Source organism: Sciurus carolinensis, chromosome 5, assembly GCF_902686445.1.
Source record: "Sciurus carolinensis chromosome 5, mSciCar1.2, whole genome shotgun sequence".
Classification (NCBI taxonomy): domain Eukaryota; kingdom Metazoa; phylum Chordata; class Mammalia; order Rodentia; family Sciuridae; genus Sciurus; species Sciurus carolinensis.
Window position 1 is genome coordinate 89,998,531 of NC_062217.1, and position 12,723 is coordinate 90,011,253.

Consider the following 12,723-nt stretch of genomic DNA (forward strand, 5'->3'; position numbering starts at 1 on the left):
ACTATCTGAAAATTTTCCAAATCTTAGGAATGAGATAGAAATTCAAATATAAGACTAAAATAGGCAAGATCAAAAAAGATCCTCTCCAAGACATAACATAATGAAAATATCTAACATACAAAATATGGATAGATTTTTAAAAGCTGCAAGAGAAAATCAGCAAGCCATATCTAGAGATAAATCAATTCAGATTTCAACTGACTTCTCAGTCCAGACCCTAAAAGCCAAGAGGGCTTACCATAATATATACTAAGCCCTGAAAGAAAATGGGTGCCAATCAAGATTGCTATATGCAGCAAAACTAGCCTTCAGAATTGAAGATGAAATAAAAATCTATGATGATAAGCCAAAACTAGAAGAATTCATAACTACAAAGCCTGCATTACAAAACATAATAATCTATTTTGTGCATAAGAAATGAAAAATAAAAAATGAAAATCAGCATAAGAACAAATCACACTAGAAGAACAGCTAATTAAAGAAGAATCAAGTGTGAATAAAGCATCAGAAATAACCCAAAATGTCAGGAAATAAAAATCATCTCTCTGTAATGACAATTAATATAAATAGTATCAACTCTCCAATCAAAAGATATAGATTGGCAGACTGGATTAAAAAACAAGACACATGCAAACTGATATGACCACTCTCTGGAAAGCAGTATGGAGACTTCTCAAAAAACCTGAAATGGAACCACTATTTGATCCATTTATCCAACTTCTCGGTCTATATCCAAAAGATTTAAAATCAGCATACTACAGTGATGCAGTCACATCAACGTTTATAGCAGCATAATTCACAATAGCTAAGCTATGGAAACAACCTAGGGGACTTTCAATACATAAATGGATAAAGAAAATGTGATATATATACACCATGGAGTATTAGTCATTAAGAATGACTTTATGACATTTACCAGTAAATGGATGGAACTGGAGACTATCATGCTAAGTGAAATAAGCCAATCCCCCAAATCCAAAGGTTCAATGTTTTCCCTGATATGTGGAAGTTAATTTACAAAAGGGAGGGAGGGGAAGAAAAGTTCACTGGATTAGACAAAGGAGAACGAAGGGAAGGGAGTGGGTAGGAAAAGGAAAAACAGTGGAATGAATCTAACATAACTCTCCTACATACATATGTGAATAGACCATAGTGAATCTCACCATTATGTATATCCACAAGACTGGGGTCCTAATTAGAATAAGAGGACCCGCAGGCAGCCTCTGGGACCACGGCAGGGAAGCCAGAGACTTCTCCAGGCAACCCTGCCCCCTCCGGCCGCAGGCTCTTTCCACGGGGCAATCCAAGATGGCGGACTAGAGGGTGACTGCATCTCCTGTGACTCCAGAACCCAGGATTCAAGAAGGGGTGGCATTGAGAGACTCGGACTAAAATAGAGCAACAGGGTAAGTCTCCCCCACTGGGTGAAGCTTGGCCTGGGCAGCAGGCCCGGATAGGGCGGCTTATCAGAGCAGGGCAGGGCAGCTAGAGTCTTCCCCAGGTAGCCCTGCTCACTCTGGCGGTGGGCTCCTCCCACACGGCCAGCTTCTCGGAGCAGGCCCCCCAGTGAGAGCCTTTCCACACAGAGCCAGCTCCAAGCCCTGGAACCAGTAGCGGGCAGCTTTCTTCGGAAGCACTGCATTATCAAGTTCCTCCAAGACTTCAAGCTACTGAAGGCTGGGAAGTGATATACTGGAAATCTACAGGGACACTATAAGCTAATAGAGGAAATCTGCAATATCTCAGAGTCCCACTGATATCTGACCAATACGAGAAAACAAGGGAAGAAAATGTCCCAAACAAACCTAGATACTATATCAATAAAACCCAATGACAGCACAGCAGAAGAAATGTCAGAAAGGGAGTTCAGAATGTACAAAATTAAAACAATCAGGGAAGCAAACGAGGAGATGAAAGAGCAAATGCAGGCATTGAAGGAGGAGATGAAAGAGCAAATGCCGGCATTAAATGATCACACCAACCAACAGTTTAAAGAGCAAATACGGGAAGCAAGAGATCATTTCAATAAAAAGTTAGAGATACTGAAAAAAAACAAACAGAAATCCTTGAAATGAAGGAAACAATAAACCAAGTTAAAAACTCCATAGAAAGCATAGAATAAGATATACTCCATGCTTATATAATTATATCAAAATGGACTCCACTGTCAAGTATAACTAAAAAGAAACCAACTTAAAAGAAAAGAAAAAATAAATTAAAAAACAAGACCCAAACACATATTGTTTACAACAGACTCACCTTAGAGGCAAAGATATCCATAGACTGAAGGTAAAAGGATGGAAAAAGATATACCATTGAAATGGAAACCAAAAGCCAGCAGGGTAGCTACTCTCACATTTGATAAAGTAAACTTCAAGTCAAAATAAATCAGAGACAAAGAAGGCCATTTCATACTAGTTGGAGGAATCATGCAACAAGATATAATGATTGTAAATATTTATGCCCCAAATATCAGCACACCTACATATATGAAACAAACCCTTCTCAATACAAAGAATCAAATAGATCACAATACAATAATACTGGGTGATTTCAAAATACTTCTCTTCACAGAGGTCATCCAAACATAAGCTAAGTAAAGACTCTTCAGTACTAAAATATTATTATTCAAATGGACTTAACAAACCTCTATAGAATATCTCATTCATTAACAACTGAATTCACTTTATTCCAGCATCACATGAAACTTCCTCTAAAATAGATCATATTTGCAAATCTTTGCAAATACAAAAAACAGAAAATTTCCTTGCATCTTATTAGATCATAATGGAATGAAATCAGAAATTAAAAACAACAAATAAAAACAGAAACCATTCTAACACTTGGGGATTACACAACACATTTTCAAATGAGGAATGGATCACAGATGAAATTGGGAGAAATTTTTTAAAAATCTTAGAAACAAGAATAGAGCTACAACATTCCAAAATTTCTGGGCAGTATGAAGGCAGTTCTAAGAGGAAAGTTTATAGCAATGGGCTTCTACATTTAAAAAATTGAAAGATACCAAATAAATAATCTAATGTAATACCTAAAAGTGCTAGAAAAAGAAACAAATAGCAAAATCAGTAGAAGACAGGAAATAATTAAGGTCAGAGTCGAAATTAATGAAATTGAGAATAAAAAACAATGAAACAATCAATGAAACAAATAGTTCCATAAAAAGATAAACAAGATTGATAAACCCCTAGCCAAACTATCAAAAAAGAGAGAAGACCCAAATCAACAAAATTAGAGAAGGTAAAGGAGACACCGCCAAAGATATCTGAAATCCAGAGGATCATTAGGAACTATTTTGAAAATATAAACTCCAATAAGCTAGAAAATCTTGAAGATAACTAACAAATTCCTAGACACATATGACCTATTCATGAGGATATAGAAAACAAACTGATCAATGTCAAGCAATGAAACTGAATCTGCAATTATATGACTTCCAACAAAGAAAATCCTGGGATTGGATGGATTCTCAGTCAAGTTCTACCAGAATTTTAAAGAACCAATGACAATTCTCCTCAAATTATTCTATGAAATAAAAAGGAAGGAACCCTGCCATATTTATTCTATGAAGCCAGTATCACCCTGATTCCAAAATCAGACAAAGACACATCAAGTAAAGAAAACTTCAGACCAATATTCTAGATGACATATACAAAAATCCTTAAAATATTGGCAAACCACATTCAAAAACACAAGGAGATAGTGTACCATGGTTAAGTGGCCTTCATCCCAGGGATGCAAAGTTGATTCAACCAACAGTCAAATAAATGTAATTTACTAAATAAATAAGAGTTAAAGACAATATCATGTATCATCTCAATATATACAGAAAAAGCATCTGACGAAGTCCAGCACACATTCAATTTTAAAACACCAGAGAAACTAGAGATAGAAGAAACTTACCTCAACATTGTAAAGACTATGTACAATGAACCTCAGAACAACATACTAAAAACTAAATGGAGGAAAAACTAAAAGCATTTCTTCTAAAAACAGGAACAAGACAAGGATGTCTACTCTCACCATTCCTATTCAACTTAATCCTTGAAACTCTAGCCAGAGCAATCGGACAAGAGAAAGAAAGAGATACAAATAGGAAAAAAAGAAGTCAAATTATCTGTATGCTAATGTCATGATCATGTATTTTGAAGACCTGAAAAACTCTACCAGAAGCTTCTAGAGTTGATAAACAAATTTAGCAAAGTAGCAGGATACATGATCAAAATACACATATCAATCACTTTCCCATATTCCAGTAATGAATCTGCTGAAAAAGAAATCAGGAAAATCATCCTATTCTCAATAAACTAAAACAAACAAACAAAAAAAAAACTTGGGAATAAATCTAAGGAGGTGGAAGAACTCTAAAATGAAAACTATAGAACAATTAAGAAAAAAATTGAAGACCTTAGAAGATAAAAAGAGCTTTAAAGTTCTAGGACAAGGCAGAATTAAAACTGTCAAAATGGCCGTACCACCAAAAGAGTTATACAGATTTAATGTAATACTCATCGAAATACCAATGATATTCTTCACAGAACTAAAAAAATAACAAAACTATTCTAAAATTCATTTGGAAGAATAAGAGACCCCGAATAGACAAATCCTGAGCAAGAATAACAATGCTAGAAGCATCACAGTACCAGACCTCGAATTATATTATAGAGCTACAGTAACAAAAACAGCATGACACTGGCATAAAAACACACAAGACACCATGGAACAGAAGAGAAGACAGAGACAAATCCACACAGATACAGTTGTATAATACTCAACAAAGGTGCCAAAGTATACATTAGAGAAAAGATAGCCTTTTTGACAAATGACGTTAGGAAAACTGGCTGTCCATACTCAGAAGAATGAAACTATCCTTCACCCTGGCAAAAGTTGACTCAAAGTGGATCAGAGATCTAAGAATTCGACCAGAAACTGCAACTACTACTAGAAATGTAGGCTCAGCACTCCAATATATTGGCATAGGCACTGACTTCCTTAACAAGACTCCTAAAATGTAAGAAATAAAACCAATTATCAGTAAGGAGGACAGCATCAAGTTAAAAAGCTGGAACAGCAATGGGAGCAAGAGTATGAAGAGAGAGCCTACAGAATGGGGGAAGAGCTTTGCTACCTGCTTTTTAGACAGAGCATCAATATTCAGAATATGTAAAGAACTCAAAAAACTTAACACCAAAAAAAACAATAAAACAAAACCAACAACAAATAACCCAATCAATAAACTGCCAAAAGAACTAAAGAGATATTTCCCAAAAGAATACAAATGGTCAATAAACATGATTGAATAAATCTCATGATATGCCCCTGCACAGTTTCAATAAATTTGAAACCACTGAAATTATACTCTTTTTTTCCAATCATGATGGAACAAAACTAGAAATAGATAAGGAAAACTGGAAGATTCACAAATATATGAAAATGAAACCCTTAATGAACAGGTCAAAGGAAAAACACAGGGGAAATTAGAAAATGCTTACCAATGAAAACTGAAACACAACTTATGAAAACTTAAGGGGTGCAGTGAAAGCAGTGCTCAGAGGAAAATTTAAAGCTGTACACACCTGTACTAAAAAAGCATAAGGAACTCCCAATTCAATAACCTAACTTTATACATTAAGTAACTAGAAACTAAACCCAAAGCTAGCAGGAGAGAGGACATAAAAGATTAGAAACCGACCTTGAAATAAAATGGTGAAAATTAGAACTAGAGAACAGGATAACAATACAGAGAATCAATAAAACCAAAAGTTGGTTATTAAGAAGATAAACAAAATTGACAAATCTTAATCTAGACTGAGAAGGAGAAAAAGGGAGAAAACATGAATAACTAAAGTGAAAAATGAAAATAGAGGTATTATTTACTAACCTATAAGAAATAAAGAGAATATACCATGTACAGTCATAGATTAACAAATTAGATAACACAAGATGAAATAAATATTTAGAAATAAACTGATGCAAGAAGAAAGAGAAAAATCTCACAAGCCCTATAGCAAGAGATTCAATTTGTCATCAAAAAATGCCCAACAGAAAAAGTTAAGCAACAGGTAGCTTCACAGATGAATTCTACCTAGCATTTAAAGAATACCAGTTCTTGGGCTGGGGTTGTGGCTCAGTGGTAGAGTGCTTGCCTACAACATGTGAGTTTGATCCTTAGCACAACAATAAAAAATAGATAAAGTTATAAGAAAAAGTTGCAAAATCTTTAAAAAAAAAATACCAGTTCTCAAATTCTTCTACAAATTAGAGGGGAGGAATAATTTCCTAATGAATTTTAAAAAGTCAGTAATATTACTGACACAAAAACCAGATAAAGATAAAACAGGAAAAAAATTAGATGGTAAACTAACACACACACACACACACACACACACACACACACACAGAAACAAACACATGCACACATACCCACAAATACCAGCAAAACATATTCAACCATATATTTAAAGGATTATATCCCATAGCCACGTGGGACTTACCCAGAAAATGGGAGAGTATTTTAACATAAGAAAATGAATGTAACAGACTATACTAAAGGAACAAATGAAAAAAGATAAGAAAAACAAAAACAAAAACAAAAAAAACACATGATCATTTTGATTGATGCAGAAAAGGCATCTGACAAAAATGCAATCCCTTTAATGATGCACACTAAGAATAGAAGAACTTCTTAAACATGATAAAGGGCATTTATACAAATTCCACAACTAAAAGAAGGGTTTCCTCCTAACATCAGGAACAAGATAAGGATTCCCACTTTCATCAGTGCTAGTCAACATTGTAGACTGACTTCTAACCTATGCAAAATAAAAGAAATAAAGGATGGCTTTGGACTCTACCATATATGGTATTAACAAAACCATTCTTAAGTCGTTTTGATTAATTTTGTACAACTTATTTTTTCAAAATCTTAACCTATGTTGGTAACTATGAGTTTTCTACAGATAACATATATTATAGTTATGTTTCTTGTTTTCTTTGCTGTCAATATGTATTTATTTTATCTAGTATATTTTGATCAGTTATATTTACGACAAATTTTGCTCACTTGGCTCCTATTTTATTTGGTTTCTAAATTTCTCATATCTGTTCATCTTATTTTCTTATATTTCATCAATGCATTTTTGGTGTTACTAAGTATAACACATTCTATGGTTTTTCTTAATAGTTGATCTGGGTATTAAAATATATGTAACTTGCCACAGCTTAACAACATCAACATTATACCACTTCATATGAACTGTAGAAAATGTAATTCCATGTAGATACCTTCACCCTCCCCATGTCTTAAATATAACTGTCTTATATATTTCTTCTACACAGAGACCACTGAATCATGTGATACTCTAAATTTTGCTCCAACCTTCAAATATTATTTCAGAAACTCATGAGAGGGTTACTTTATTACATTTACCCCTATTTTGCCAACTTACAATTTCTTTCTTTTCTGAAGGCTCAAGTCTTATTGCTTTCTACTTAGAACACTAGCCATTTTTTAAAAGATAGATTTGCTAGTTTTTGTCTAAAAATGCCTTCAGTTGCATTTCACAAGATATAGAATATTTATTTGATGTTATTCTCTTTCAGTACTTTAAAAGTTACTACTTTCTTCTAGCCACCACGGTGTCAGATGAGAAATACGTTGTCATTCCCTACAGGTAATGTCTTCTTTGAATTTAATTATGATTAATGACTACACTTTGATCATCATGTGTCTTCAGCATGGATTTCTTTGGATTTATCTTACTTGATATTCAGATTCTTGAATGTGCAATTTTATGGCTTTTGCTAAACTTGAGAAGATTTCAGTTGTTTCTTCCTCAAATACTTTAAATTTCTCTCTCTTCTCCATCTGGTACTGTTACAACTGTGAGGTCTTTTTTTGTTGCCCTTCTTTCTCAATATCAAGAGAATCAAATTACTTTTCCTTACCTCCATACCTTCCAATTTAGTCCTAGCCACCATAATCACTCCTAAGGAGAAAAACAGTAGGTTCCCAAATGAACGTACTGTGCCCCTGGGTCCATTTCAATGTTTTCTCTACAAAGTTGAAAAAGATCTTACATAATACTTATCACTTATCACAATTTGCTCATCTGCTGAAAATCATCAATAATATTAAATTATTTAACAAAGTTTAGGATTCTCTCATCTTCTGGACAATAACTACCTCTGTGACATATCAGCTACTTCTCCATCAATCATTCCCCAAAGTCCTTGTGACTTTTTGTTACTCCTTAGAAACACTAAGCACCTTCCTGTTCATGGACTCAGCAGCTGCTATTTCACCTGCTGAAAAAAGGCAGAGTCTTCATGGCTCACATAATCATTTCACTCAAATTTTTGCTCCAACTTTGACTACACTAAGGTTTCCCCAACCACCACAGAACAATGAATATACATAAGTACTTGTTTATGTATTTAGTGCTACTTGTATAAATTCATTTAGACATGTAATTTTTCTCACTACTACATACTGGGGTCTTAGAAAATGATTAGCACATAGCAAGAACTCAAGATATTTGTTGAGTCAAAAAATGAGTATACTGGGCTGGGGAGACAGCTGAGTTGGTAGAGTACTTGGCTTGCATGCATGAGGCCCTGGGTTCAATCCCCAGCATCACAATAAAAAGAGGAGAAAAAAAAATGAGTGTATTAAAGAATGTGTGACAACAGAAGGAATACAGAACAATGGAAGTTAAGTAGGCAACTGAAACTGATTTGAGAAACACAAAGTAACCAAGAAAAACAAGAGGAAACATGAGACAGGCAAAGACTGGACTATGGGCAGGTCTAAAAATAGAGATTTTTTTTTAATGAATCAAAAAATAGTTGAGAGTGGTATTTGGAGGTTTGAGTTAAGAATCAGTAAGGGTTAAGTCCCCTAAAAAGATATACTTAAAAAATGTTCCACCACTGGCAATCTCTGAATTAACTACAAGAAAATAATAAATTTCTTTATGTTCCTCTGCACAATAGAGATTAACTTACCTGGGAAGTTCTGGCTTGGGAATTCTGCCTCCAAAATACATGGCTCCTCTCCTTGCTCCAGCCTGAAGATCACTTCTGGTTTGGTCACACAATACCCTGTAAATAGGATATAATTATTGACTTGGCCAGATGCCTAGTTGTCAGGGCCTCTGATAGAGAAGGAAACCCACTGCCACTGTAACATTTTACTAGAGAGGCAAACATAACTATCTTCTGATGCCCCATAAGTGATCAAACAACACTGTTTTCTGAATTCTAATCTCAAATATTATTAAACTATACAGATTGCCCATACATTTCACAATTAAAGGAAAGCTATTTGGACTTACACAGTAAATAGGTCTTACCCACTGAGACAAGGTGACTGTAGTTCTCCAGCATCACCTCCCTATACAGGGACCTCTGGCTAGGGTCCAGGTGCTGCCATTCTTCCTGGGTAAAGCCCACAGTCACGTCCTTAAATGATACTGACTCCTGGAATTTCTGTTCAATCTGAAATGTTCATAGTTATGTGACATGGAAAAAAACACAGGAAACTGATCCTCACTGTGATTATTGTTTACAGGTTATCAAGATAGTTCATAAAATACTTGTTTTGCTTCATACTTTAGGAGGAAAAGGGAAACAATAATAGGAATATTTGGCTATTGATTTAAGGTATGAATTCATGTGAAAAAAATTAGCAAGTTCTCACAACATACCTGGAATTATTACAGTAGGTGGAAATATAAAGACTGTTAGAAATCTTTTTATATTTAAGAACCATATAACCTGAGAAGAAAATGTAAAATATGCACAAATGTTCTAAATGTGAAAGTGAAAGTATATGCAAAATAAACATATAAATAAAGAGCAAGATGAGTTCTATTTTGAGCTTCACTAAGAAAGTACAGCTTTTGGTTGAAGAGTAATGCAGTATTCTTCAACCAGACATGGCACAAGCAAAGGCAGGGAATTTCTACACAATGAAGAAATCAGCAACAGGGCAAATGGCAGAGGAAGGCAAGAGAACATGGACTGGTGCTATCATGAGACAAAGGACCATGAAAGTATTCAAGGAATTCATTACAAAGTAATTTCTGACCAATAGTCTCCACAGTATTTGATTATTATCATATTCAAGAATATTTTGAACACTAAAGATTAACACTAACTACAGAAATAAATTCTCAATTCATTTCTTATGAATTTCACTTTAATTCTCATTTAGTTTTTAAAATGTAGAAAGATAGCCAGATGTGATGGGGCACCTATAATCCCAGTTACCTGGAAGGTTGAGTCCAAAAACTTTAAAAAGGGCTGAGGATGTAGCTCAGAGGAAGAGAACACACACACACACACACACACAAATATATACATATATATATATATATATATATGTCTAACATTTTATTTCACTGATATACATATTCTAGATTCTAATCCTTCAATTTAGAGATAATAATTAGGATGTGTAGAAAATGGGAAGATTTTGGATCTACTGTTATTGTAACAACTGTAGGATATACAGTAGAAAATATCTAAATGGACGATCTGGACATCCTCTAGGGTGCATTTATTTTAGGGATCACTGCTGTGGAAAGAGAAGAGCCAATGAAGAGATAGGAGCATATTATATGATCAGATTTTTATTTATAGAACCAGTTTTTTCAAGAAAGGCGTGAGGCAACTAAAGTACAAAACACCACAACTTAAACTTTGAGAAAGAATAAACTACACACTACACACAGACAGATCTGAAACTACTGGTGACGTGGGAGGAAAAATATGTATCATCTACACTTGAAGACACATTTTTTAAAAGCACCCAAAATAATAAATAGTATTGCTCACTAGCTATGTATGTTTTTAATGTACATATCTCTGTAAAACAAGACTATCACACAAAGAATGAAAACTTGGAACTAACATAATAAGGAAGACTCCAACTTCTGTAAAGTTGGGTTTTTACCTATCACCATTTTCTCATCTTCACATTCTGACTCTTACAAATCTTTCAAAATCCACTGTAAAATCACATGAGGGACAAATAAACATACAACTTACCTTGTTCATCCTGTGCTCTTCTTGGAAAGATGTAGACAACTCTGAAGATACATTTACCAGACAACTGAGGACATAGCTGGGTTAGAAGAAGAGGAATGAGGTCATGAAAGATCTGGCCTGCTCAGCAGCTCATGAGTTTTCCTGCCCTAAAAAGCTACACTCACTCACTAGATAAAATGATTCCTGTGGGAGAATGTCAATGTCCCCCTTGACCCTTCAGAATAATCAGGAGGAATGATGAGAGACCACCTGACTCTAATATAATCATGTAGTACTTAAGCACATTTTTTTAAAGTTAATATTTGCTTCTTACATATTTTAACAGAATTCACTCTTGTGAATATTAAGAATTCACAAAAAATTTAAAATAATAATACTGGCTAATTATGTTAATACAGTTAATGAAGTAACTAACACTTCACTGTTGTAAAAAATACTCTGAACCAAGTTATATCACTTTTCCTACTAATGTTATTTAACCTTTGGTTAGCGACTCCACAAAAAGCCATAAAAAATAATGCTTCACGAGGAAAAAAAGCTTTTTAAGTTTATTTAGCTTTGTTGTTGGTACTCAAAAATGTGTTTTATAAGAAACTTCCTTTCACTTATATGACAAAGTAGAAAGTATTGGTTTGGGAGTCAGGAGATCACAAAATAGTCTTTGCCACTAACAAAGTATGACACTGAAAAAGTCAAAAACTTTCAGAATTTCTTAAAAATTTATTTTCAAATGAAATAAAAATGGATAATTCTTGAAGATCCTACCTAAATTCTCCTAAGAAAATAAAGACAGAAAAACAGCATATATCAAGATGCAGTGATGAACATAATGGAGAAGCAGTTCATAATGTAGACTGGAGAACGAAGGAAAAAGAGCCTGGCTAAACAACACTGATCAAGAAATTTGCAGTGACTGGCAAGCCCGACCTTCCTGGCCAGCGGGCGAGAAAGAGTCCTTTGAAGGCTCGCAGGCAGGCCCTGCAGCACCCTCCCCAACCCCGCAAGGAGCTCCTCGTACGCTTCGCGCATGTGCACACCTCCTTTCGCGGCCACACACACAACTTCGGCAAGCGCACCACTGGATCATTGCAGAGACAACCTGTAGTGACGCGGCCTCACATCCTGACAAAGACGCCGCAGTCCCAGATTCCCGCCACGGGGTCCACAGGTTTCCTTCCTACCGCCGGGTACAGGCCACTGACCGCCAGCTCTGGGTCTCCTCGGTCCTCGCCAAGTTTTTCAGGGTGTTCACCAGTCAATCCCCAGCCGTGCTGCCCTGAACGCAGAAGAGTACGGAGAGTCAAATACCTGACCAACTCCCACTTAATGCTTGCATAAAACAGAAAGGAAGTCGGAATCGCAGAGACAGCAGACGGCACGAGGCATGCGCAAAACGCGCGCAGGGCCTAAAGCCATCGGTCCCAATAGTGAAAACTACCTTTCCCGTGAGGCCGCGCGACCGATTCTTCGGGATTTGGGGGACGTGTAGTCTTAGCTCTTGGGTTTGCGGTCCGTGTTGGCATTGCAAGCTGCCAGCATCCCAGGTTCCGCTAGGGGCTCTCCTAAAGTGATCAACTATGAGTGAGTTTCTTTGTGCGGTTTAGACACAGAACTGTCAGTGAAAGGAAAGTCGCCTGTCAATTTCACTTT

At 35.5% G+C, this 12,723-nt stretch overlaps 1 protein-coding gene across 5 annotated transcripts in view; it reads right to left on the reverse strand.

The window, feature by feature from the left end:
• The window catches only part of Znf33b (zinc finger protein 33B), a 28,047-nt gene extending 15,608 nt beyond the window's left edge, over positions 1–12,439 (reverse strand). For 3 of the 5 annotated variants that reach the window (XM_047552827.1, XM_047552829.1, XM_047552824.1), the window contains exons 1-4: positions 12,111–12,439; positions 11,074–11,149; positions 9,375–9,519; positions 9,028–9,123 (exon numbers count right to left, since the gene is read on the reverse strand). In XM_047552827.1, the coding sequence (XP_047408783.1) occupies positions 9,028–9,123; positions 9,375–9,519; positions 11,074–11,149; positions 12,111–12,160 (367 nt within the window). In that variant the 5' untranslated portion in view covers positions 12,161–12,439. The remainder of the gene's footprint in view (positions 1–9,027; positions 9,124–9,374; positions 9,520–11,073; positions 11,150–12,110) is intronic. The other 2 variants (XM_047552825.1, XM_047552826.1) reach the window with 2 other exon arrangements.
• Between the last annotated feature and the right edge of the window lie 284 nt (positions 12,440–12,723).